The sequence below is a fragment of the Lacerta agilis genome, chromosome 14 (assembly GCF_009819535.1).
Source record: "Lacerta agilis isolate rLacAgi1 chromosome 14, rLacAgi1.pri, whole genome shotgun sequence".
NCBI lineage: Eukaryota > Metazoa > Chordata > Lepidosauria > Squamata > Lacertidae > Lacerta > Lacerta agilis.
The window spans coordinates 50,932,286-50,957,920 of NC_046325.1; the positions used below are offsets into that span (position 1 = coordinate 50,932,286).

At 48.4% G+C, this 25,635-nt stretch overlaps 3 protein-coding genes across 8 annotated transcripts in view; 1 reads left to right on the forward strand and 2 right to left on the reverse strand.

Moving 5' to 3' along the window:
* UBE3B (ubiquitin protein ligase E3B) overlaps positions 1-1,544 on the reverse strand; it is a 32,428-nt gene extending 30,884 nt beyond the window's left edge. The window contains exons 1-2 of one of the 2 annotated variants that reach the window (XM_033171173.1): positions 1,434-1,544; positions 302-473 (exon numbers count right to left, since the gene is read on the reverse strand). In XM_033171173.1, the coding sequence (XP_033027064.1) occupies positions 302-462 (161 nt within the window). In that variant the 5' untranslated portion in view covers positions 463-473; positions 1,434-1,544. Of the gene's footprint in view, positions 1-301; positions 555-1,433 lie in introns of those variants that run through there. The other variant, XM_033171172.1, reaches the window with a different exon arrangement.
* Positions 1,545-1,759: 215 nt separating this feature from the next.
* KCTD10 (potassium channel tetramerization domain containing 10) lies at positions 1,760-19,962 on the forward strand. Of its 2 annotated transcripts, none has more exons than XM_033169532.1 (7): positions 1,760-1,866; positions 12,039-12,252; positions 14,458-14,627; positions 15,242-15,331; positions 17,256-17,308; positions 17,502-17,697; positions 18,518-19,962. In XM_033169532.1, exons 1-7 carry the CDS (start codon positions 1,864-1,866, stop codon positions 18,734-18,736), a joined length of 945 nt encoding a protein of 314 aa, XP_033025423.1. In that variant the 5' UTR covers positions 1,760-1,863; the 3' UTR covers positions 18,737-19,962. The 2 variants fall into 2 exon arrangements, with proteins under 2 accessions (XP_033025423.1, XP_033025424.1); XM_033169533.1 differs by having other exon boundaries at positions 15,245-15,331.
* A 3,497-nt stretch (positions 19,963-23,459) lies between these two features.
* Positions 23,460-25,635, reverse strand: part of MYO1H (myosin IH) — a 72,019-nt gene continuing 69,843 nt past the window's right edge. For all 4 annotated transcript variants that reach the window (XM_033169242.1, XM_033169241.1, XM_033169239.1 and 1 more), the window contains one exon: positions 23,460-24,123. In XM_033169242.1, the coding sequence (XP_033025133.1) occupies positions 24,100-24,123 (24 nt within the window). In that variant the 3' untranslated portion in view covers positions 23,460-24,099. The remainder of the gene's footprint in view (positions 24,124-25,635) is intronic.

A 25,635-nucleotide genomic window follows, 5' to 3' on the forward strand; every position in this document is an offset into this window, starting at 1 on the left:
CACACAATGACTGACTTAAGATATTTCCCTTGCTCCACTGGGTAGGAAGGTCAGGAATTTGCCAGGGCCCTAGAGAGGCAAAGGGCCCACCAATGCCCCAAGAGCAATACCACCCTCGCTTTGCTCAGAGGATCCAAAAAGTTCAAAGGCAGCAGGAGAGGATTTGGATCTTACAAGCACCCCCCTCATCAAAGACAAGGGACCCTGGGAGCCAGCACTGGCACAGCGACTGGACAAAGGCTTCAGTCCCCAGAGGCGAAAAGCCAAATCCACCCAGCACCTGCACATGCACTGCACGCACCTGATTTCCCGCTGCAAATGACAGCGGCACAAGAACCTTCGGACAAGGGCCTGGATCTGCACTGCCGCTCGCTCACGCTCCTTCAGCTCCCGGCGCTCCTCACGCGCTTGGCGCGCCTTGTCAAGGAACTGGGCCTTAGACAACTGGGCTGCGCTGAACATTTTGGAGGTCTCTGGCAACAGGAGGAGAGGGGAAGGACAAGCTGGGAAAGCTGTGCCACACCTGCTTGCATGGCCTGCAACACTTCCACAAGAGGGAACAGAACTCCTATTGGCTTCTGCGAGATCCGTTTACTCACTTACCGTCAGGTTAGCTACTGAACAGGCATCCTTTATTCTGGGCACCCCTTTTCTAGCATCACCCGAAGTTCTGTTTTTCCAAAAGGATGTAGGAAGAGTTGTGCTACCTCAGACAAAGGGTCCACCTAATACAGCATCCTGCAAACTGAACCATTGGCTGCCACCCTCTCTATTCATATTTTAATTCAGATGGTGAGCTTTTAGGCATGGAGCACTTTCCCAAACATTAAATGAAAACGATCACCCTCAGCCTTTCCCTACGTGGATAGATGAGGTCTCTGGGATGGAGCGGAAGTGGCTGTCTGGCATGAGGCTAAGCCCACCGCATTCAGAGAACCAGGCAAAGGCTAGCAGACTGGAAAGCAGGGCTCCCAAACGGCTCTAATGGAGGACCCAGGCTGGGTCTCCCCCTGCCCCCACCCAGCACTTACCTCTCTCTCCCTCTAGCCAAGGCAGAGGACTAGCTCTCTGGCCGCTTCCGTGCCCAGCGGCTCCGCCATTTGGGAGTCGAGGAGGCCCTCCCTGGGCTCTGCGGGGAGAGGCAGAAGGTCAGCCACTGGAGGGGCGGCAGCCGGAGGGTCTCGGGTTGGAGTCTCTTCGCCTCAGGACCCTCCGGCTCGGTGCGAGGGGGGCGCCAACGCCGCGTCCTACCTGCCAGGGTCGTCGTGAGCTCCCAAGGCGACGCGTGTGTGTGTATAACCCGCTAAGTATTGTTGCTAGTTGTTACGCGTTGTTCTGCTTTGCCCTTCCGTCTCCTCCTTTTCCTCCGTCGCCTCGATAACGGCCGCCTTCCCCCCCCCAAAGAACTCCAAGGAGGACCGCCAGAAATGGACCATAGAGTCAAGGAAAACACCGGCGCTTCCGGCCCTTGGGAAGAAACCGGCCGCTGGCCCGGAAGTCCCGCCTCTCCTCCTGCAGCCGGAGCGCAAGAGGCATAGAGATGGAAGGTGGCTAGAGTTGCCCAGTCGCGACCGGCTCTCCCAGGAGGACCTGGCCCCGCCCTCCCCCTGCCCGTCGCTTTCATTCCTCCGTCTGGAAACTCAGGTCCTTGGGATTTGGGTTCCGCCCACCTCCTCGTGGAAAAAAGCCGGGGAGGAACGCAAAGGAGCATGGGTAGAATCGGGGTGGGGCTCGGCAGAAAAGTTTTTTTCGGGGGGCGCCCCGCCCCTTCCTCGCGTGCGTCACCCGCTTCTTCCTCCTCCTCCTGCTCGTCTTCGCCTTGGGACCTTGTTGGCTGAGGGGAGGCCTCGCGAGGGGCTGTTCATGGTGAGCGAAGTAGGGAGGGGGGGACTTCGGAGGGGCACCTGGCTGAAGGGGCTTGGGGGGGTCTAGGGGTTATTGGGGGGGGGGTCTGGTGAGGAATCCTTTGGGGCGGGGGGGGGGGGGCTCTTAGGTAAGTCACTTTTCCCCCTTTGGGGCAGAGCCCAGGGAGAGTGGGCGACCTCTTCTTCTTTTTCTCCTCCTCTTTCGCTTCAGAGACCGACGTTCTTTCAGCGGGGAGAAGTTTCAAGTGTGCCCCAAACCCTCTTGCCTCCCTCAGTCTGTCTCCCTCCCCCTTGTGAGCATGAGGATGAAACCCAACATCAATAAAATCAGTTCAGGTTATGATGATGATCTATTCTGTAGAGCCATCAATGCGCCTGGCATTTTATAGAGCGCAGCGAGGCGACTGGAAGGGAGGCAGGGCTTAGGAAGTGATAAACTATGCATTAAATGCACAGCCCCCTTCCCCAATCTGGTGCCCTCCAGATGACAACTCCCATCAGTTCTAATCAGCACAACTTGGGAGTTGTAATAATATGTTTTTTGTACCCCGCCCACTCGACTGGGTTGTCCCAGCAACTCTGGACAGCTTCCAACATATATTAAAACATAACAGAACATTAAACATTGAAAACCTCCCATAAGCCTTCAGGTGTCTTCTAAAGTAGAAGAAGAGGAGGAGGAGTTTGGATTTGATATCCCACTTTATCACTACCCGAAGGAGTCTCAAAGCGGCTAACATTCTCCTTCCCCTTCTTCCCCCACAACAAACATTCTGTGAGGTGAGTGGGGCTGAGAGACTTCAGAGAAGTGTGACTGGCCCCAAGGTCACCCAGCAGCTGCATGTGGAGGAGCGGAGACGCGAACCCGGTTCCCCAGATTACGAGTCTGCCGCTCTTAACCACTCTGGAGGGAAACAGACTTTCATGTTCGTTCAGTGTAAATCCTTTGCAGGTTTACTTAGAAGTGATCCACACCTTGAATGGCCCCTGGGGGGCAGGGGAGAGGATAGCAAATGGATTCCTTGAGATGGTCTTGTGCGGGGATCGGCAACCTGCGGCCCTGGAGCCGCATGCGGCTCTTTCGCGGCCCTGCCGCGGCTCCGGGGCGGCTGCCTGGGGCGCGGAGGTGGCGCGGAGTGGTGGGGGCACTGCGCCTGAGAACTCCTCGGCCGGAGGGAAGACGCGCCAGCCCTGCCCGCGATGGAGGGGCGGTTTGCAGGGGGCAGAGAGAGAGGGAGGGAGGGGGCAGCCGGGGGGAGGCGCGGGGGGCGGGGCCTGGTGCGACGGCGGCAGCGCAGTTGGCGGAGCGGAGCGGGGCCGTCCCCGCCGCGGACCGCCACTGTGAGCGCGCAACAGGCGCTCCTCCTTCAGCTCCGGGGCGGCTGCCTGGGGCGCGGAGGTGGCGCGGAGTGGTGGGGGCACTGCGCTGCGCTCCTGGCCCGCCTGAGCTGCGCCCGCCGCGCCGTCCTCCTGACCCGCCGCGCCTGCCCGCTTCCCTCCTTGGAGTGTCGGGCCCGGCGGGCGGCTGGGGTGTCCTTGTGGGGCTTGGCTCCGTTGCGCCTTCCCCGCCCCCGGAGAGGCGGGCGGGCGGGGGACCTTCCCGGCGTCGGTCGCCGGATGGTGCTGCTGCCGCCTCCGCCTGGCTTTGCTGCTCCGCCTCGCCGTCCGGGCGCCTCTTTGGCAGCGGGACCCGGGGGGCACCCGGGGGCCCGGCCGGGACTCGGAGCCTTCCTGCGCCGCCGTGCAACAGGAAGGCCGGGCGGCGGCGGCGAAAACGTCCGGGCTGCTTCTGAAACCTCCGCCAACCGGTGCTTCGCCAGCGCTCGCTGCGGGCGGTGTACATGCTCAACGACGGCCCCAAGGGCGGCTCGGGGGCCCGGAGCCCCGAGGCCGGCGCGCTGCAGAGCCTGGCGCGGTTCCCCCCCCCCAAAAAAAACCACCCCCACCCCCAATTTATATTTTTCCACCCCACTTTTCCATTCCCACCCCCTTTTTCTTTCTTTATTAATTCGCTTGCCAACCTATCTTAGAGGGGGAAGCCCTCTCTCCCACCCACCCCACCCCCAATTTATATTTTTCCACCCCACTTTTCCATTCCCACCCCCCTTTTTCTTTCTTTCTTAGTTCGCTTGCCAACCTATCTTAGAGGGGGAAGCCCTCTCTCCCACCCACCACACCCCCCCAAAACAACTTTGAGCTGAACCCCAAAAAACGGGGGTAGATCACTGCTGAAAGTAGATCACAGTTTCTTGGGAGTTGGCCACCCCTGGTATAAGACATGTAACTAGAATAAAAAAATTTAAAAACCAAGCAAATAATTGTAATAACTACTGTAATAAAGCACTGCTATAATTATATATAATTTCCCTAAAATTTTGGTTTCATTCGCCTTTCCGTGCTGAAATGTCACAACCTGAAGGACCATGGCTTGCCCCCCCCCCCCCAGTTTTGATCCTGGGTACGCCCCTGAGTCAATGCAAAAAAGTAAGAACTTATTCTTGTTGTTTTTACTAATTATACTTTGCATTGGCTCCTATACGTTATTTATTATTATTGCATTAAGGTAAGAAACAATATATGCAGCGTTATATTTGTTTTAAATGTCGCAATGGTTTTGCGGCTCCCAGGTTTTTTTTTTCCCTTTGGAAACGGGTCCAAGTGGCTCTTTGTGTCTTAAAGGTTGCAGACCCCTGGTCTTGTGGGTCACCAACGGGGAGTCCATACGTGAGGCAGGGAGGTTCTGGGAAGGTGAGGAGGAGGAATTGGGGGAGGCCAGGCAAAGGGCCAGGGGTACAAGAAAGGTTTGAGAAGCAGGTGGGCTGTTGAATATTTTAGTTTGTTCCATGTGAACACTTTGCATGTGGACTCTCCCTCTGTAGGGAAAGTCCACCAAACCTTCTACACTGGAGTCTTTAGAAAACCAGCCAAGACCATTCTCTTCCACCAGGTTTTTGAGAATAGGGGACCAGTTTAGGGTGCTCTATTAGAACAGTCTTTCCCATACCTTGGTGCTCTCCAGGGGCTTTGGACGACAACTCCTGCCAGCCTCAACCAGCACAACCATGGGATTTGTAGTCCCAAGATATCTGAAGAGTACCAGTTTGACATAGAGCGTATCAGAGTGTTGATCTGCATTGCAGGGTGTTGGACTAGATCAGGAGTCCCCAAACTAAGGCCCGGGGGCCGGATGCGGCCCAATCACCTTCTAAATCTGGCCCACAGGCGGTCCAGGAATCAGTGTGTTTTTACATGAGTAGAATGTGTGCTTTTATTTAAAATGCATCTCTGGGTTATTTGTGGCGCATAGGAATTCGTTCATATATTTTTTCAAAATATATATATATATATTTTTAAGATTTTTTATTATTTTCCAATAAAACAAAGAATAAACACAGCATAAACGTAAACATAGACACAATAAAAACACAATACATAAACACAATAAAAACAATAACAATATCAACAAGCATAAAGAAAAACATACAAACCTTAACAAACACCTATCTTTGTACTTTTCTTGTTTCTAGCTTCTCTACTAGGGGACTTCCCCTGTTCCCTCCACTGCCTTCAAAATCATATATACTTTATAGGTAACTTTATATCTTTTTCCATTAACATTTACCATATTTCTTAATACTCTTAAGTATACTTAATCCAATATAAATCATAACTTAAACACAATATCTTAAAATATTCTTTAACAATTAAATCATTCACAAAAAGTTTCTTCTAAACAATTTTATCTAACATTAACCTGCTAAAGCCGATCTTTTGCTTAATTCTGCTCAAATATTCAGTTTTTCAGATTTAACTAAATAGTCCTTAAATTTTTTCCAGTCCTGCGACACCTTCTCCTCCCTCTGGTCTCGGATTCTAGCGGTCAGTTCTGCGAGTTCCATGTAATCCATTAACTTCATCTGCCATTCTTCCACTGTTGGGATCTCTTCACCTTTCCAAGTTCTTGCCAATAAAATTCTAGCCGCTGTCGTGGCATACATAAAAAATACTCTGTCCTGACTGGGTATCTCTTCATTGGTCATGCTCAAGAGAAATGCCTCTGGTTTCTTACTAAAGGTAATTTTCATTACCTTTTTAAGCTCATTATAAATCTTATCCCAGAAAGCCTTTACCCCTGGACACGACCACCACATATGAAAAAAGGTACCTTTCGAAGATTTGCATTTCCAACACACATCCGACATTTTAGAATTCATCTTAGCTATCTTGACTGGTGTCAGATACCATCTATACATCATTTTCATTATATTTTCTCTTAAACTATTACATGCAGTAAATTTGATACCTTTCTGCCACAATCTCTCCCAGTCATCCATCATAATATTATGACCCACATCTTTTGCCCAATCTATCATTGTCGATTTAACCAATTCGTCTTTCGTATGCCACTCTAGCAACAAGTTATACATCTTGGAAAGGTTTTTAGAGTTCGATTCGATCAGTTCTGTTTCCAGTTTTGATTTTTCCATTTGAAAACCAATTTTCTTGTCTAATTTAAATGTTTCATGAACCTGATGATATTGCAGCCAGTCGGGGACTTGACTTTTTACTTGATCATAGCTTTTCAGCTTAAATGAGTCACCTTCTTGCTGCAATATGTCCATGTATCTTAACCAACTTGCAGACATATTCGGTCTCTTATAGGCCTTGGCCTCGACTGGTGATATCCATCTAGGAGTCTTTCTCTCCAACAAGTCTTTATATCTTGTCCAAACCTGATACAAAGCTTTTCTAACTATATGATTTTTAAAAGTTTTGTGGATTTTAACTTTGTCATACCAAAGGTATGCATGCCAGCCAAACATATTATCATATCCTTCCAAGTCCAACACGTCCACGTTCTCTAATTTAAACCAGTCCTTCAACCAGCAAAAGGCCGCTGCTTCAAAGTAAATCTTTAAGTCTGGCAGGGCAAAGCCTCCTCTCTCTTTGGAGTCTGTCAAAATCTTAAACTTGATTCTGGGCTTTTTACCCTGCCATATAAACTTTGATAGGTCCCTTTGCCATATCTTAAAACAGTCCAATTTGTCCAGAATTGGTATGGCTTGGAATAAAAACAGCATCCTTGGTAGGAAATTCATTTTAACCGCTTCTATTCTTCCCATTAACGACAATTTCAGTCTCGTCCAAATCTCCAAATCTTTCTTTATCTCTGTCCACAATTTTTCATAATTGTCTTTGTACAGGTTCAATTTTTTTGCTGTGAGATTGATACCTAGATATTTTACAGTTTTAACAAAATTGAGTCCAGTGCCATCTTGTAATCTTTGTATCTGTTCTGCCCTCATATTTTTACTTAAAACTTTGGTTTTCTGTTTATTTAATTTGAAGCCAGCTACACGTCCAAATTGTTCAATTAATTCCAGGGCTTTGGGGACACTGCTTTCCGGTTCCTGTAGGGATAGCATCAAATCATCTGCAAAGGCGCGTAGTTTATATTCTTTCTCTCCCACCCTAATTCCTTTTATCTGTTTGTCTTTTCGTAACATATTTAGAAGGACCTCCAGGACCGTAATAAATAATAAAGGGGAGATAGGGCACCCTTGTCTTGTTCCTTTCTCAACTTCAATTTCCTCCGATATCACACTGTTTATTATTATTTTCGCTTTTTGTTCAGTGTAAATGGCATTGATGCCATTTAAGAATCTTTGTCCAACTCCCATCTTTTCCAAATTCTTCTTCATAAATGTCCAAGAAATGTTGTCAAAGGCTTTCTCCGCATCTATAAACATTAGTGCTTATTTTTTCAAAATATAGTCCGGCCCACCACATGGTCTGAGGCACAGTGGATTTTACTGAAAAAGTTTGCTGACCCCTGGACTAGATGATCCTTGGGGTCCCTTCCAACTGTACAATTCTATGATTCTACCTGACTGCTCTGCTTCCGGTTTGTATTTTTAGACGAATGTGTGTTTTGTAGTAGATTTGTGTTATTGTGAGCCACTTAGGGATCCTCTGAAGGGCATGAAGATATGAGGAAAGTCTTCCACCCACCCACCCATCCCTTCTCTTTATTTCATGTTATTATAAACATATGAACTGATTTACTTGTGCTCCATTAAGGATCACAACAAGATGGAAGGTAAGACCTTTCACTTACAAACCCATTGTGTCATAAACTATCCAAGCATAATTCATCTAATGTCTTGCCTTTATATCAGCTGTGAAAAGGCTTTAAATGGTTCCAGATTATACTTGTGCTTTACTTTCTCCATAAAGGGCAACTGGGTTCTCTCTCCTCTTAAACATACCATCTCGGTAAGCTTAGACCAGGGGTCAGCAACCTTTTTCAGCCATAGGGCTGGTCTACCATCCCTCAGAACATGTGGTGGGCCGGACTATATTTGGAAGGGAAAAAAATGAACGAATTCCTATACCCCACAAATAACCCAGAGATGCATTTTAAATAAAAGCACACATTCTACTCATGTAGAAAGACCAGGCAGGCCCCACAAATAACCCAGAGATGCATTTTAAATAAAAGGACACCTTCTACTTGTGTAAAAACATGCTGAATCCCAGACCATCCATGGGCCGCCGGATTGAGAAGGCAATTGGGCTGCATCCGGCCCACGGGCCTTAGGTTGCCTACCCCTGGCTTAGACATTGCAGCAGCAGCACAACATGTATTATTAAGCCACTCTTGTTCACTTGGAATTTACTTGAATTGGCCTTTGGGCTGCTGTTAAGCACAGTGCCTGCTCAGCTCACCCCAGAAGTGTACCAGGAATATCTAAGTAAGTCAGATTCTCCCCCCAGCCACAGAAATGTTGCTATCCTTTTTCCTCTTGGCTCTTCCTTTCCTAGCTAAGTTGTTTTTAATCCTGACTTGTCAGATTTTATCTAACAGGTCCCTGAGATAAGGTGGGAATTGGAGCTCCCCTTGACTGGTAACAAGATGCCGCATGAAACATTCAGCACTCTGTTTCATTATTAATTGACTTCCTCCCCTGCCTTCAGACAGGCTAATAATTTAACCATGGCCTTAAAGTTCTCCCCTCTGACAAAGCTCTTTCATTGGCTTTGTGATGGTGAGTGGGACTTTAATTTCCCCTCTGTGCAAAGCTTGAGGCCCTGATAAATTCATTGTTCTGAGGTGGCTGATGATCTAAGTTTATTGTTAGCGCAGAAGCCTGGCCAGGCCTGATAAAGTGAAAAAGAGCCTTTCTGCCATTTTTCACTGCCCCAGGGGATTTCCAAACCTGATAGATCTCCTGTGCAGCCCCTTGATAAGGTCAAAGAAGGGCTCCTTCTAGCTAGTGACTCATGCTTGCTTTGTCCATCCAAAGAGGGATACCTTTGCTGTTCTGTGGTACCTCTAAAAACCTCATGTGTTTGTTTTGATAGGCTGTAGGCTCTCACTCACAGTGGGAGGGGTGGGGTGGGGTGTAGCACAGCTGTTTTCATACTGCATTCTGGGCTTATTCAGAAGCTGTTAGAAAATGAATCACTGACCGAAAAGGCACCTTGTTCCCTGCTTCTGGTGTTGTGCTTCCACACCACTCATCTCAGAAACCTAGACCTGGGTACCGCCTCATTTGACCCAGGTCATGTGGGCACTAGTATCCTCCAATTGGTGCCAAGGGCTTTCTTGGGACATGGAACTGAAGGTAATTCTCTGAAAAAATTAACTTACAATCCATCTAGAAGGGTCATTGGTGTCATTAGTCATCAGTTATCTGTACTGGTAGCCCAGTCCTGTTCCATTTGTTCGAAAAATACTGCACCCTTCAGACATTACAAAATGCATGCCTTGGTTTGGGATCAGTCCATGGAAAGGGGGAGATAAGAGGTCATCCATCACATGAAAACTTAATATTTGCTAAGTGCAGTTCAAGGAACAAGGCAGTCCTTGCCCACAGTATTACAAACTAATATGTTTTATTTATTGAAACCTGTCCTGTGTTGCCCTAAGACAAACGGCAGGGCAGAAAAGGAATGAGGAGGGTAGAGAAAACAAGCACATTCAAGTACCAATTCTCACAAAAAGGAGTAAAACATCTGCCAGACAATTTGACAGTTTCTTCTCCCACCCCATTCCTTAATTAAAGTTAAGGTTGTAATTCTTCAGTTTGTTATTTGTTAGAGGGGCTTTTATCTCCCACTTTTCCACAGAGCTTCCTGGTTGTAGCCCTTCAGCTCAGCTGAACTCACTTATCACCCAAGGCGACTAGCTCTGGGGCCCAACGTGGCTATCCACTTACACCAGGGCCCCTTTGGAAATCCTAAGAAGCTATAAAGGGGACCACAAAATGCCAATTCCACAGAAAATAAACCAGCAGTGCTCAGAACCCCACCCATCTCCAAAGTAGCAGGAAAGACCTACACACATCCACACCAATAGACAAAGGAACCTCCTCCCCAAAATATGTGCCCCCTCCAACCAAACAACTCCCCCCCCCAGCAATTTTAAAAAACAGAGCAGGGGACCTGGGCAAGGGCCATGGGAGGGTGCTGTTGGGGACCCCAAGCTTTGGCTCTTGTAGATCACAAGTTCGCAGTTACCGGTATTAGGAAGAACTTTAGCTAACACCAGGGCTGTATCACTTGAGGTTGGAATCCAGGAGGGTGAAAAGGCGTCTGTTTGCAGAATAACTCTGTGGCTGATGTTTAGGGAAAGGAGGGGCAGGTGAGAACAACAAGAGAGATTGCTCCATTGCCTGTGCTGCTTGCACTGTGGAAAAGCTGACCGAAGAGCTTCTTGGGACCGATTGTGCTGAAATTCCTTGGCTGAATTCAAAATAAGCCAAGCCCTTGCTGCAGAGAAAGGCAGCGTTGTGAACTGGCTTTGGTGGGGAGGGAGTCACTCAGGAGTCAGCCGTGAAGATGATAAGCACACACATAACCTGACCAGGACAATAGCTGGAGGTGAATCATCAACCTTCACTCCCCACCCCCAGCCTGAAGCAGCTCATCTTTTGCTTGCAGTTCAGTTCTTACACACTCTCAAATGTATTTCAAAAGGCCAGTGAGAGCAACTGAATGATGAAATTATGCAGAAATCCTGACGTTTCTCTGAGAAGCCCTGACGCTAGTTTCTTTACCGAGTTTTGCCAAGACACTTCCTGCTGCCTCGTACTGTGTACCCACACGAGGAACTGCATCCACGTGGGAGCCCCATAACTAGCAACAACATAAGAAGAGCCTGCTGGATCAGGCCAGTAGTCCATCATTCTGTTCTCACAGTGGCCAACCAGGTGCCTCTTTTGAAGCCATCTAAGTTAATGGCTATCCCTGCCTCCTCTGCACTCGCTGCTTGAAGTACCACCTTGTTTTTCCTCTCTGGAGTCTTCCAGCATTCAGCATCATTGCATGTCCATGAGTTCTAATGTTCTGAGAGAGAGAAACACTTCTTGATCCACTTTCTCCATGCCAGGTATCATTCAATAAAACTATTCTGTTCATAGCTGTCAACTTTCCCTTTTTTGCGGGAAATTCCCTTATTCCAGCACCGTTTCCCATTGCAAAAAAAGGAAGGTTGACAGCTCTGCTCCTGTTGCCTCTTAACTTGCCTTTTCTCTATACTACCAAGTCCCAAATGCTGCACCCTTTCCTCATAGGGGCATCTATGCATCCCCTTTATCATTGGGTCACCCTTTTCTGAACCTTTCTTGCTACTCTATTGATTTATTTATATTGCATTTATAACCCAGCCTTTTCTCTTAGGAACTAAGAGGGACATACACTGTTCCCTCCCTCATTTAATCCCCATGACAACCCTGTGAGTTAGGTTAGGCTGAGAGACTCTGGCTGGCACCCAAAGTCATCAAGTGAACCCTATGGCCAAGTGGGGATTTGAACCCTGGTCTCCCAGAGCCCCGCTGCCCCACATACCTAGACTACCCTTCCGCAACTTGGTGCCGCCCCGTTTGCTTCTTCACTGGGACGCTTATGAAGCCCAGCCTGCAGGCAGGTGTGCATCTGGAGGTGGCTGTTTGTCGGTGCTGGACTCTGCTTACGTTCTTACCAGCCCAGGTGGGCTGCTGGCTCTGTGTCCAGTGCCTGGAGGCATTTGATGGCCCCTGAGCAGCAGGAAGCTGGACCAGAAGGGCCTTGGCTCCAATCCAGCTGGGCTCCTTGGTCCGACCTGCTTAGGATGCACAGGTAGCCAGAGGGGCATGAAGGTCCTCACGGAAGGCTCCTTTGCTCTTGCAGGAAGAGATGTCTGGAGAAACGGTGGTGAGCACTGCAGTGCCAGCAGCTGCAACCCGCACCATGTCCTTCAAAGGCGCCAGCCCCAGTTCCAAGTATGTGAAGCTGAACATCGGCGGGGGCCTGTACTACACCACCATGCAGACGCTGACCAAGCAGGACACCATGCTCAAGGCCATGTTCAGTGGTCGGATGGAGGTCCTCACCGACAGTGAAGGTAATGGAGGCCTCCTGGCCAGGAGGGATGGCAGGGCCAAGATGGGCAGTGCCAGTGTGTTCTTAAGAGGTGGCTGTTTGAGGTTCCCGTTCGCCTCACTCAATCTCTTTGCATTAATAAAAATGCACTGTGCAGCACATAGTTAAACTATGGAACTCCCTGCCACAGAAGGCAGTGGGTAGCCACTAACTCAGATGGCTTCAAAAGAAGATTGGACAAATTCATGGAGGAAAGGCTGTCGATTGCTACCAGGCATGATGGCTATTCTCTGCCTCTATGGTCAGAGGCAGTAATGCGTCTGAATCCCAGTTCCTGGAAACCACAGGAGGGGAAAGGGCTCTTGTGCTCAGTTCTGGCTTGCGGGTTTCCCAAAAGAGGCATCTGGTTGGCCACTGAGATGGCCAGATGCAGCAGGCTCCACTTACATGCTAACGGGGGGGGGGGAATAATTATAATGCTAGACTCAAAAGTATCAGGCAATTCGTAGTCTAATAATAATGATGATATTCAAAAAATTTGCCACTTGCTCTGTGATGGACTTGTCGGAGCCCTGAAGCAAAGTTTTCCTAAGAGTCTCAGAAGGTTGGTCAGGGAGGAACTGTACAATGGGATAGATGAGGTCTATCATGGAAGCTGCTCTATCTAGTCCAGCCTCCTGTTCTCACAGGGAACCAGATGCCCCCAAGGGAAGCCCACAGGCAGGATCTGACCCCAGAGCCCCCTCCCATCCTGCAGCTTCCAGCATTCAGAAGCATGGCTGCTTTCGATTGTGAGGCAAAGCATCCCCCTCATGGCTAATAGCCTTGATCTTCTAGGAATTTGTTCCATCCTCTCTTAAGGCCATCCAGCCTCCTCCTTATCCAAGTTGGTGGCCATCCCGGCCTCCTGTGGGAGTGAGTAAGAGCAAGACAGACTTTTGCACCCTCTGACTTTAAGAAAACTTGAAGGTTTAAACACCGTAAGAGCAAAGTAGAATAAGATAGCAGGGCTGGAAAGATAGACTGTCCCTTGCTCCATTTGGAGCTGTTATGTAAAACTTATGGCTTGGAGAACTAAGAGCATAATCAGATTTTCACTGTAAGGCCATTAATTCAAGGCACCCATCAGATCCTTTGGCCTGCATTGCCCTTATTTGTTAAAGACAAGCGTCCGTCCTGCATAAGCTCCCCCCCCCACCGCCCTCCTCAAATGCATTCTTGTCTCTCTGCCCATAAACCAAAGTCTTTGGTCTGTTTATGGCTGGCTGTGCCTCACTGACGATTGCGCAGGAAGCTTCCCTCTGAGAAACTGCTTCTCTGGCTGTGTTCAGTCAAGGGCTAGGAGAGGGAGCTGAGGGAGGAGGAAAGAAGAGGCAACCTGTTCCATTTCACTGCTTTTTCATTTTCACTGATCGCACCCTAATAAACAGAATATGCCGGCAGCAGGAGATTTTCTAAGGAGCCCTCTTACCTCCTAGATGCCCTTAGCTGGCCCTTTTGCCCCTTTCTTTAATATAAGGGGGGATGAGAGAAATGCTTTGCTAGCTGTCAGGGATTCTTTAGCTGTGATTCCTGCCTTGCAGGGGGGTTGGACATTGCACGGAGTTGAACTCCACGATTCTATAAATCTGTTATTTTGTTGGGTCACTTGCTCACGGTAACCAGGAGGCCACTTGGGGGCATGTAAGCCCAGCATTGCAAATGAGCCATCCAAAATGACAACCCACAAATATTTTTACTAGACTGACAGGCTGTTTATTTCTTGGCACTTCAGTGAACCTGAAATGAGTGGGGAGGGGCTTCCTTTCCCAGTTTCCTGCAGCTGATTCCTATTTGGTCCAGGCAAGTAGTAAACCTGCATTAGCATTCCAAAATGTTCACAGGGCACCTCCTTTTCTAAAGCTTTATAGATCTTCCATTGCCCACACCCAAAATCCTGCTTGGGACTTGAGATCAGAGGCTCTACTCTTTGTCCTGTCATTACATGAGATGCTATAAGCAGGTGCAAGAGGTGAGCCCTTTTTGTGGTGGCCCCAAGATTGCAGGCTAGCCTCCCAGTGGGAATCTGCCTGGCCACAGATGTTCCCCATCTCCGCTGTAAGGTATTTAGGCACCCCAAACCCTGACCTGTTGGTGGTCCTCTCACTGGTAACAGGGAGACAGTGGTTTTGTTCTGCTCTCCTTCTTCGCCTCTTCCTCCATTAATTTTCATCTGCTGTTGTCTCAGGCTGGATTTTGATTGACCGCTGCGGTAAACATTTTGGGACCATCTTAAACTACCTGCGTGACGGTGCTGTACCCCTTCCAGAGAGCCGGCGGGAGATAGAAGAGCTGCTGGCAGAAGCCAAATATTATTTGGTCCAAGGTCTGGTGGATGAGTGCCAGGCTGCCCTACAGGTAAGCAGGCCATGCATCAGGCACTTGAGAACCCACAGTTGTTTGCAAAGGGCTTTCGGACAGCCCTCTGGAGACTGAAATAGGAGCACGGGGTCTGTCTGAAAGCACTTTGCAAAAGCACTCTTTGAAACAGCCGTACCCCTTCTCCTTTGGACATTGGAACTTCCGGCTTCACAGTGGTATGGGGGAAAAGTGCAGAGGGCAGATCAAGGTTTCTTTATTCTCCACCCTTCATCATAAATAACCTCAAGGTGGTTTGCATGTATAAAATTGTTATAACAATAAAACAATAACACATTACAACCAACAGTACAGCCACTAGCAGAAAGCAGTCTCCCATGACAAATGGCAAGGCTGATCTAGGCACTTGAGTGCCTTGGTGAAGAGAGGTCTCCTCAGTTGGCGTCAAAACTCGTGCAATGCAAACACCATATTTCTGGTGGGAGAGCATCCCATAGTGAGGGTGCCACCACAGAAAAGGCCCTGTCTCGAGTCACTGCCTGATGTACCTCAATTCCTGATGGGTTTTCAGCTGGGCTACTAGGTTCTTCCCGGTGGGCGCCTGACTTCTCTTCCGCCTCTTGCCTGCGTTCTGATTTGGTCTCTCGTTTCAGCAGAACAAAGAAGTCTACGAGCCCTTCTGCAAGGTGCCCATCATCACGTCCTCCAAAGAAGAGCAGAAACTTATAGCCACATCAAACAAGGTGAGCAGCTCTTTGGATGAGAAGAGCTGTGCTTTAAGCTTGGCATGTTCACAAACTGCACATTCCCACCTGGTTTTCACTGTAATGCCTCTCCAATTTGGCTGTGATTCCTGCATTGCTTAGGGTTGCACTAGATGACCTTTAGGTCCCTTCCACCTCTATGATTAAGTGTTGGGCATCTCTGCCTTCCCTTAGGAACTGGGTCGGGGTACGGTGGAGAATTACCTGCCTCTCTACTCTTTTTCTTTTTCCTCAACGGTTCCCACCAGACCTTTATCTTCGACTGTATTCTGTCTTTGAAACTTAGATTGTGAAACCCACAAGGCCAGGATCGTATTACACCACCCTGACATTTTATACGGGGCCGGAATATAAACACTTCAGTAAAAACATAGCAAAGGGGTGGCTATTGTGTGACCCTCTGGGTGTTGGATTCCCAACTCCCATCAGCCCCGGCCTGCATGACTTAGTGGTCAGGGATGATGGGAGTTGTAGTCCAGTAATTACTGGAGGGACACAGCTCAGCCACCCCTTGACAGAAGGATGGGCCTATCATAATGGGCAGGTCTGTTTGTGGTTGTACATGGCCATGAATGGAACCTCTGTGTACAGAGGCAGTCTACCTGTGGATATCACTTGCTGGCAACAAAGGGAAGAGGGCTTTTGTGAGAAACAGGATGCTGGACTGGATGGAGCTTTGGTCTGATGCTGCTGCAGGGCTCTTCTGATATTCTAAAGCAACTGCATTCTGTACCAGAGCTCATGTGCAGGAGGCAGTTACTAGTCTTAACCCACCACCGTGGCTTTGCCCTCCTACTCTGCACCCTGCAAAGTTTATGATTGATTGATAGATTGGATTTGTACCCCGCTGTTCAGCCAAGTGAGAGCTGGACCATAAAGAAGACTGATCGCCAAATAATTGATGCTTTTGAATTATGGTGCTGGAGGAGACTCTTGAGAGTCCCATGGACTGCAAGAAGATCAAACCTATCCATTCTTAAAGAAATCAGCCCTGAGTGCTCACTAGAAGGACAGATCCTGAAGTTGAGGCTCCAGTACTTTGGCCACCTCATGAGAAGAGAAGACTCCCAAGAAAAGACCCTGATGTTGGGAAAGATGGAGGGCACAAGGAGAAGGGGACAACAGAGGATGAGATGGTTGGACAGTGTTCTCGAAGCTACTAACATGAGTTTGACCGAACTGTGGGAGGCAGTGAAAGATAGGCGTGCCTGGCGTGCTCTGGTCCATGGGGTCACGAAGAGTTGGACACGACTGAACGACTGGACAACAATAACAAAAGAAGGAAATCAGCCCTGAGTGCTCACTGCAAGGACAGATCCTGAAGCTGAGGCTCCAGTACTTTGGCCACCTCATGAGAAGAGAAGACTCCCTGGAAAAGCCCCTGATGCTGGGAAAGATGGAGGGCACAAGGAGAAGGGGACGACAGAGGATAAGATGGTTGGACAGTGTTCTCGAAGCTACTAACATGAGTTTGGCCAAACTGCGAGAGGCAGTGAAGGATAGGCGTGCCTGGCGTGCTCTGGTCCATGGGGTCACGAAGAGTCGGACACGACTGAACAACAACGTTCAGCCAGAGAGACTGGCATATAGTCAAACCAAGACAGTCTCTGCCTGTGGGCTTGCAATCTAAAAAAACAAGATACGCAAGGGAAAAGAGACAGAGAGGGAAGAGGAAAAGCAAAACGCAGGTGCCAGTTTCTAAAGAGTCATTCCTGTAATGCACAGTTAAGGGGCAGGAGGCACCAGATGGAGCTGGGCTTCCTATTTCTCCCACCAAGGCCGTCCCCTGGAATGGCTGCCCCCAGTTGACAGCTGAAGGGAGAGTTCCCTTTTCAAGGTGAGCTGTATAACAAAAGCATCAAACTGTGACATTTATCCCTACCTGTTTGTGCTTCCCCCACAGCCAGCGGTAAAATTGCTGTACAACAGAAGTAACAACAAGTACTCCTACACCAGGTAAAAGCTTTCACCTTCTGCACCTGGGGAAGGTTTGTAAGGGCATTTGCAATGCCACATGGAAGCTATGAAACAAAGTGAGGGGGCAGGGAATGGAGTTTTGACTAAAAGTAGAGTTGGGGGGGGGGGGCTGGGGTTTAAAAGAGGCCCCTGGAAACTGGAAGGTGTCCTCATTCCTGTCCTGTTGGCTCAGCAACTCCGATGACAACATGCTGAAGAACATTGAGCTGTTTGACAAGCTTTCGCTGCGCTTCAACGGGAGGGTCCTCTTCATTAAGGATGTCATCGGGGACGAGATTTGCTGCTGGTCTTTCTACGGACAGGGGCGCAAGATAGCGGAAGTCTGCTGCACGTCCATTGTGTACGCCACAGAAAAGAAACAGACCAAGGTGAGTCTTGTTGCTGTTGCTTCCTTGACAACACCCACCCACTCCCCAAAATGATAGGTAGAAGGTAGGTAAATGCAGACAAAACCAAGCAAGTATTTGAGCTTGCCCCTGCAACCCTCTTCTTCTCTCCCCTCTGCCCCCACCCCCACCCCCAAGATAGCCGGGTTGCAAAGTTCTTCCATGCCTACGCAAGAGCGCCCGGGGGAAGAAGCTTCCTGGTTCACTGCCAGACTGCTGACTGAGGATGGTTTCAGGGAACATGTTGGGCCACAGTTAAAACAACATCACTGGCTACCAGTCTATTTCTAGGCACAATACGGTGCTGGTGATGACTTATAAAGCCCTCTATGATTGGGCCCAGGTTACCTGAAATATAACCTCTCTCTCTCTGTGAACCAGTCCAAGTGCTGAGATCCCCAGGTGAGCACCTTCTCTTGGTTCCATCTACATCAGAGGCACACTGGTGGTGACCCAGGAGAGAGCGCCTTCTTTGTGGCTGCTTGCATATTGTGGGATTCCCTCCCAAGAGAGGCTAGAAGGGCTCCTCCTTTGTCATCCTTCCACTGGCAGGCTAAGAGCTTCCTATTCAAACAGGCCTCTGGAAACGGAAGTGCAGGCGGAGCTCAGGCTGGGCAGATGTCAGGGTAAATTGTAGTTTAACTGCTGGCTCTAAACAGGGTCTGGTGTATTTTAACTGTTGGTTTTTAACTAATTTGTTTTCCTTTGTATTTTATAGTGATGTTTTAAAATGTAAGTTGTCCTGAATTCCAGCTTGGGAGAAAGGAATTCCTCCTAACCTCTCTCTGCTTGGGGTTTCCAGGTTGAATTCCCAGAAGCCCGGATCTATGAGGAGACATTAAACATTCTGCTTTATGAAGCCCAAGATGGACGAGGCCCTGACAACGCGCTGCTGGAAGCAACTGGAGGGGCAGCCGGCCGATCGCACCACCTGGAGGAGGACGAGGAGCGGGAGCGCATTGAGCGGGTCCGCAGGATCCACATCAAGCGCCCGGACGACCGCACTCACCTGCACCAGTGAGAGAGAGAGAGAGAGAGAGAGAGAGAGAGAGAGAGAAGCCAGCCTCAGCCCACAGTTCTGTCGGGGCAAAATCTCCGTCCAGGCTCATTCCAGTGGCTGCCAGGCACCTAACTTATATTCCATGATGTCTATAAACTTATTTTATGAACAAACTAGAGTATTTTTGGTATGGAACACGGTAGTTTTATCATGAAAATCCATGAGGTGTCCAGATCCACAGCAATCCTGCGGACTTGCTCCAGCCTCTGGGAATCAATGCCTGTCGGTTTATCCAGCACTTCTTGTTCCCGCTCTCTTGTGCCTCAAGAGGAATCTTCCTTCTGCAGGGGCATTTCAGTTTCTGCATTTTGCAAAGGCAGCCGGCAGCCTCTCCCCACCTGGTGCTCTCTGGAAGCTTTGGACTCACAGCTCCCATCCTAATGGAGTTGTAGTCCAAACCCCTCTGGAAAGTGCCATGTTGCTGGGGATAGCTGTGCTAGCAAAACAAAGATGTTGCCTGCCTCTCCATCTCACTCAAGTCCAGAAAGTCAAGAAAGACAGCTCAACTTCCACACCCCTCCCACTTTCTCTTCCTGGAAGTTAAAACGGGAGAGATGAGCTCCTCTCAATTCATGCACTGTGACAAAATCTACAGTAGAAACCCCTTTGCTTGCTTTGGCACCAAGTTGCTAATTTCCTAAGTGCAGGTGTAACTTGTCTGTGAACGGAGACGGGCACATTGTATCCTTCCGCTTCCCTCTTTCTTTTTGGACATGGGCAGAGGAGAGGTGGTCCTCTCTTGGCCACTCTTTAGGGAAATGTACCTGCAGCAGGACCCCATGTTGTCTTGCCTCTTCACAAGTTAACATTTGGTGTGTTTATTTGTTTGTTTTTTCATGCTGTGACAGTTTTTCCACAACAAAAGTCCAAGCAATGCCTCTTCCCATTTCAGACAGGCTTTTACAATTCTCGTTTTCCCACCCAATTCCATGCAGACAAACCCTGCTGATTCTGGGAGCGCGTCGTGTTTCTCCTTCCTTCCATCCCATCTTGGGTGTGTGAGCCTTCAGAAGTTGCTCTGGCCCGTTTTGTAGGTGGGACAGAAACAAAATTGTGAACTTGCCATGCCACTGTCTTTGCCGTTTCCTGCTCTCTTCTTTTGTAACCCAAGGCATGACTCAAAAGTGAGAGAACCTACAGCACAGGGTGGGGAGAGCAAGGGGTTGTCCTACTTATCCCTCCAGCCCACCCCTGCCCCCCAATATCAGATGCAGCTTTTGCAAAGGCCGTACCCCACCAGATTTTCTCCCAGATCATGTAGCCTCATGTGCGTATGTAAAGCCTCAGTCTTACTACTCGGGAGGTGGGAGGCAGTTCCATATACGAGAATGTTGTGTGTTGAGGCAGGATGCACGATTATCACCCCTTTTAAATCTACCTCTGCACAATCTCTCCTGTACTTCTGTTAGGAAGCAGATTAACCAGAAACCTGTAATGTTGCGTTTGGGACCGAAGTAGCAGGAAAGCCAAAGCATCAAGCTGTTCGTTGTTTGGTGAAGCTTAGAGGAGCCCTCCCTGGCCTGGCACCCTCCAGAGGTGTGGACTACAACCCCCATCAGCCCCAGGATCACATGGCTATCCAGGCTGGGACTTATGGGAGTTGCAGTCAAACCCATTTGGAGGGCGCCAGGCCAGAGAAGGCTGAAGTGTTAATATGCTGAATACCAAAGTCTCACTTGGCTCATTCCTTTTTGTGTGTTTGGGTTTCCGTCTCATCCTCCCGCAATTGATGCAGCCCCTCAGCTACAACTTTCTTCCTTTGCAGGAGAAAAAAGGCACTGGTTGGTGGTATTATTTATCCCATTTCATGCCTTTCGCTTGTGCAACATAAAACATTGCAGAACAAAATTGTCTGTCATGATGGCTCTCTGGATGCTCCCAACTCCACAACATCTTGGGGATTCATTGTTAAAAACATGTTTAAGTATTATACTGTAGTAAGTGATATCACTGTAAAGCTTGCTTAATATGTTATAGCTAAGCTTATCTGGGAGTTGTGGTTCACGGAAGGCACTTAAGAAACTTCTCCAGCAAGAGTCTGATAATTTCCTCCCTTTATTCATGTTGCATAGACTAATAAGGGGGGGGGCAATCCTCACATTTTTTGGAAGTGTAAGAAAAAAATTGTGCCTGCAGTTTGGGGACAGGATAGTGGATTCCTATGAAGCCTTGGCTTCTAGCATCCTACCTTGTTCTTATGAATGTAGAAGAACTGAGCCTGCTACACACAGATCCCCAAAGGTAACTATTATTTCCAGGATGGGGTGCTTAGAATCCCACATCAAAGGGAAGCAGTTTCCTCTTCCTGTCAGCCAACCAATTTTGTAACATCAACTCTGTGCATTAAGATTGCCTTTCCTTGCCTGTCTTTTAGTTTGCAGGTTTGGAAATAAGCAAGTGCCAGTGGTTTTAGCTTCCTGGGGCCAGAGGAAAGGGTGGGGTGCAGTTGCCTTCCTCTCCCTGTTCAGTTCTCTGAGCCTTTTTAAAAAATGCTTTTCAATAGAGGGAAGTGCTCTTTGTTCCAATGTCCAGGGGCTGAGTGCATCTTTCAAGATAATCCATTTCTTTGATGAAACTTTGTTTTCAGGAAAAGGTGGGATCAGTGAAGAAGGGAGGCTGGCTGCACATCAGCTGCAAATGAATTCTGCACTGTTCAGTATCAGAGCAAGGAATAAGATACTTCTCCTTGGTATGAGCAAGACACCTATGTGGCCATGGAAGGTTTAGGTGGTTAAATCTAGCTGTAGTATTTGCTGCCCCAGGTTCCCTGTGGGCCAAAGGTGTTTCATTCTCCCATCTGCAACCAGGCAGCATCCTGACAATCCTGCAGAAGCCTGATTGTCTTGCTACTTTTACTGCTTTCAGAATGAGATCTTGGGGAAGGGCTGCAGCTCGGTTGCAGAGCACAAGACCCCAGGGTCAGTCCCTGCAGTGTCCACATGTCTGGGACCCTGGAGAACCGCCACTAGTCAGTGTAGACATATGGAGGTGGGCTGATCGCCTGACCCTGCACAAGGCAGATTCCTATAACCGTGCCAGCGGGTGTTAACTTCCAGACACAAACTATAGAGCATGAGCTAGAGGTGCAAGGATAAAGTAGCCCAGCTGCCCCAAGTTCTGTGCAGCGGCAAAGGCCTTCTTTCCACATAATCCACCCTTCCTAAGATCTAAGTGGAAGGTGAAGGGGCAGCAGAATGGGTGACTGTGCCTTGCATGAAACACTTCATCTGCCTGAGCCACGGATTTTGTGTCCTGAAATGAAGCCTTGCTGTGGTTGACGAGTGTGGCGAAGGGGCATTCAAGTGCACATCTGTGTGGGGACGCGGTATCCTGCAGTGAGGTTAGAGGCCATGACTGACAGCAGCGGAGGAAGCCGCCTGGGGCGGGGCGGGGCGCACCGTGGGGCCTCCGGAGTCTGCCTACCTCCTCCCACTCAGCCGCCCTACAGCTGGGGGGGGGGAGGCAGCAGGAGGACTGTTAGGGCAGCACGGAGCCTGCATGTGCCCAAGCCACCTCATCTCTCCCAGGCTTGTGTGGCTCAGGCCCCGTGGTGAGTGCTGCCTCCTGGCATTTTGTCACCCCCCCCCCCCCCCCGTGGTGACACCCGGGGCGATCCACACCCCCTTCCTCCGCCCCTGGCTAAGGGAACAAGCTGCCAGCTGCATCCAGTGACAGGCACTTTTAAGAGCAGCAGTGGACACTTCCTCTATGAGCAGCAGCAGAAATTCTCCCCCACAGCTTCAGTTTCACAGCCTTCATTCCAATGCTGCAAGGTAGTATTTGCAGAGCAAAGTTTCTATGTTTAAGTCTGTATTTATGTATTTTACGCTGGTCTGAAAATATGCAAAATAAATAGGCGTTTTGCCAATTTCCAACTTGGTGGCTGTTCCTTTGTTTCTCTTACAGGCAGCTAACAAATGTAGCCCAATACATTTTGCAGGAAGGTGGATCAAAAATGGTTTGGGCTGCTGGGCCAAAGTTTGCCACGTGTGCCAGGAGGTGGGGAGATCTCCCTCCCATGCAAGAAGCAAGCACACAATTGAGAGATGACTCAAATGCAGTTACACAAGCAGGCCCTAATTTTTTGGCAGATGGCACCAGAAGACCGTTTCAATTCAGGGCTGCTCTACACCTGCTGGTTCCATCCATCTGAATCTGGGTAGCATTGGGAGAGCTTTGTGGTTGGGAGATGCAAGACTCCGTTCAGCAGCTAAACTTGCAACATTCACACACTGAAGTCTCCATTTGGTAACTGCAGTAACTAGGGCAGTGGTTTTCAAACTTTGAACCCATGTCTCCTGTGACCACACTTTTGTGCATTAATTCCCCTAATACACCATTTGCATGCAGCTTTGCAAGCAATTTCCCCTTACAGAATGCAATTTTTCCATTAATTTCACCAATATTCATTTTGATACACATTCCTTGATTAATTGAAGAACTGCAGATCAACATTCAGGGAAGTGTGGATTTCTTAGGCAAAGAGGATTTCAGTTTACATACTGGTTTAGGAGTTGCAAATTTGGCAAGTGTGCCTTGCTCCACATGTAACAAAAAGGCGACTGGTGCAGAAGAAGCCTCAGCTGGCCACCTTGGCATTCAGACAGAGCTGGGAGGAGACTAAAGCTGATCAGAAACTAGTTCTAATTTAAAAAACAACAACCCTACAAGATCATTTCAAAGCCATGTTTCTCTTAGTCTTTGTAATTCACATTGCCACTTACAATCACATGTTGCTAGTATAGAGAGGAACACGGAGGCACGATTTTGACTGCAGAACCTTCCCCCTACCCCATCTCCCTTTGGTGGGCCTGTGGCTGCCCAAGCAGCAGCGGGGATCTCAAGGTTCCCCCCAAAAAACAGTGCCAGAAAAAATGAGGAGAGTTGTGTTTCGAAACCCTAAGGGACAACAGCTGCCTGCCTCATATTTCTCCAGGTTGTAGGATTCAGATTTACAGATTCTGCCATTGCGCTTCCAGCCTTGTAACATTCATGGATGGGAAGAAGACTTTTTCCAGAGTGTAGAACTTCCTCCTCCACTTCTAAGGTGCAATTCTTTTCTGAGGCTTTCTTCACTTGGACCTATTAAGGAAATCTGTAACTGTTGACTTAGATTAGAGGCAAGTTATCAAAAAAATATAGCCAGTTATTGAGAGTATTCATACAGTCAGTCGTGGGATCTGCAACAGTCCTATGGCATCAAAACACTCTTTGTAAGCATCAGAATTATAATATGGACTCTGCTCCTCTCCACAGAGGAGTTTGGGCTACTTTCTCTTTCGAATATCAGCAGTTAACAGGCAAAGGTGGAACATGTGCTTCCATCAGGATGTTATTCTGGGTGATACCTGTTGGATTTAAACATAGAAAGATTTTTTTAAAAAAAATTAGATGGCTCCCTTCTCATTCTGCAGCCCCTGCCTAAACAGAAGCATTGTTATGTGAAAGTTAGACTAAATGATCCTCAGGGTCCCCTTCAACTCTACAATTCTGTGATTCCCACCAAAAGTACAAAGGGGAGCTGACAGGCAACTAAGGGATCTGGCTTTTTAAAAGGAAATTCATGCCCTATAAATTCCTATAAATTCTAATTATTGATGATACAGAATAAAATTTACTTATGGTTAACAATCAAAGCAATATATATTGCTATACATCATATCTGTAATAATGGTAATAATTTTGGTATAGACAGTCTGACACAGCTTTGTTATTATATTCAGAAACATTTATCAGAGTGTTTATTGCAGTTTTATTTTTAATATTTAATGTTTAACATATAATTGTTGCATGTCGTATATTCTAATGTAAAGAAAATATATCTCAATGCAACCATATTAAACAGTTTAATGATGAAAAATTATTTTCAAAACTTCTTTACGAGCAACGGGGAGAATCAGGCTGGATGGACCTTTGATCTGATTGATCTATTTTTGATGTTTCTCTTTAGAAAGCACCTGCCTTGAAATAAAAGTGTGTTTTGACAATCTTGCATATTATAAATCATCCATTACTGTGTCTCACAATGAGGAAGGAAAATCTAAGAGCCTGACTGCTAGATCAGGTGGCCCATTTTGTCCAGCATCCTGCTCTCAGAGGGATCAACCAGCTGCCCCAAAGGGAAGAAGCCCCCAAGCAGGGCGTGAAGGCAATAGCAGCCTCCTCCCCACTGACGAACCCCAGCAACTGGCACTCAGAGGACTGTCCCCTCTGATTCTGGACATAGTGCGCAGACATCATGATTCATGGCTACTGATAGCCCTCTGCTCCAAGAATTTGCCCCACCAAGTAGGTGGCTTTCACTGCCACAGTCTATTTGCTGCATGAAGAAGTCCTTTCTTTTATCTGTCCTAAATCTTCCAACATTCAGCTTCCCTGGATATCCAGCAAAACAGTGGGGTGGGAGAAAGAGAATCTGTTCCCTTCTTCAAGGGAAGAAGCTGTAGTTTGAGCCTCCGACTCCAAAGAGGGATGGGCACAAAGGTTACAGCTCATCAGCATGGAAAATCACAAACAGATTATCAATATAGACAAATAAGGGGGCAGCACACCTGCCTGGGAGGTAGAAGGCTCAGCACCTGACGTTTCCAGCCCTTCTCGTCTAGGCGAGGTGGACAAGCAGCCTCACCGTCTGGCCTAGGGGCAGCTTCACATGCAAGCAAGGCCAACTTAAACAAACCCAAGGGACTTCTGAAAGTCTGCTTGGTATCGTGGCCTCATGATGGGCTGGTCTGACACTATACCTGGGTTTAATTGGATTCCTCTTGGTTATCTAGACACTCACTTGCAATGTTCTTACACTGGTCTGGTCTGCTCACCACCCCACATCACCTGCAAAAACCTCACTCCAGCTACAACAT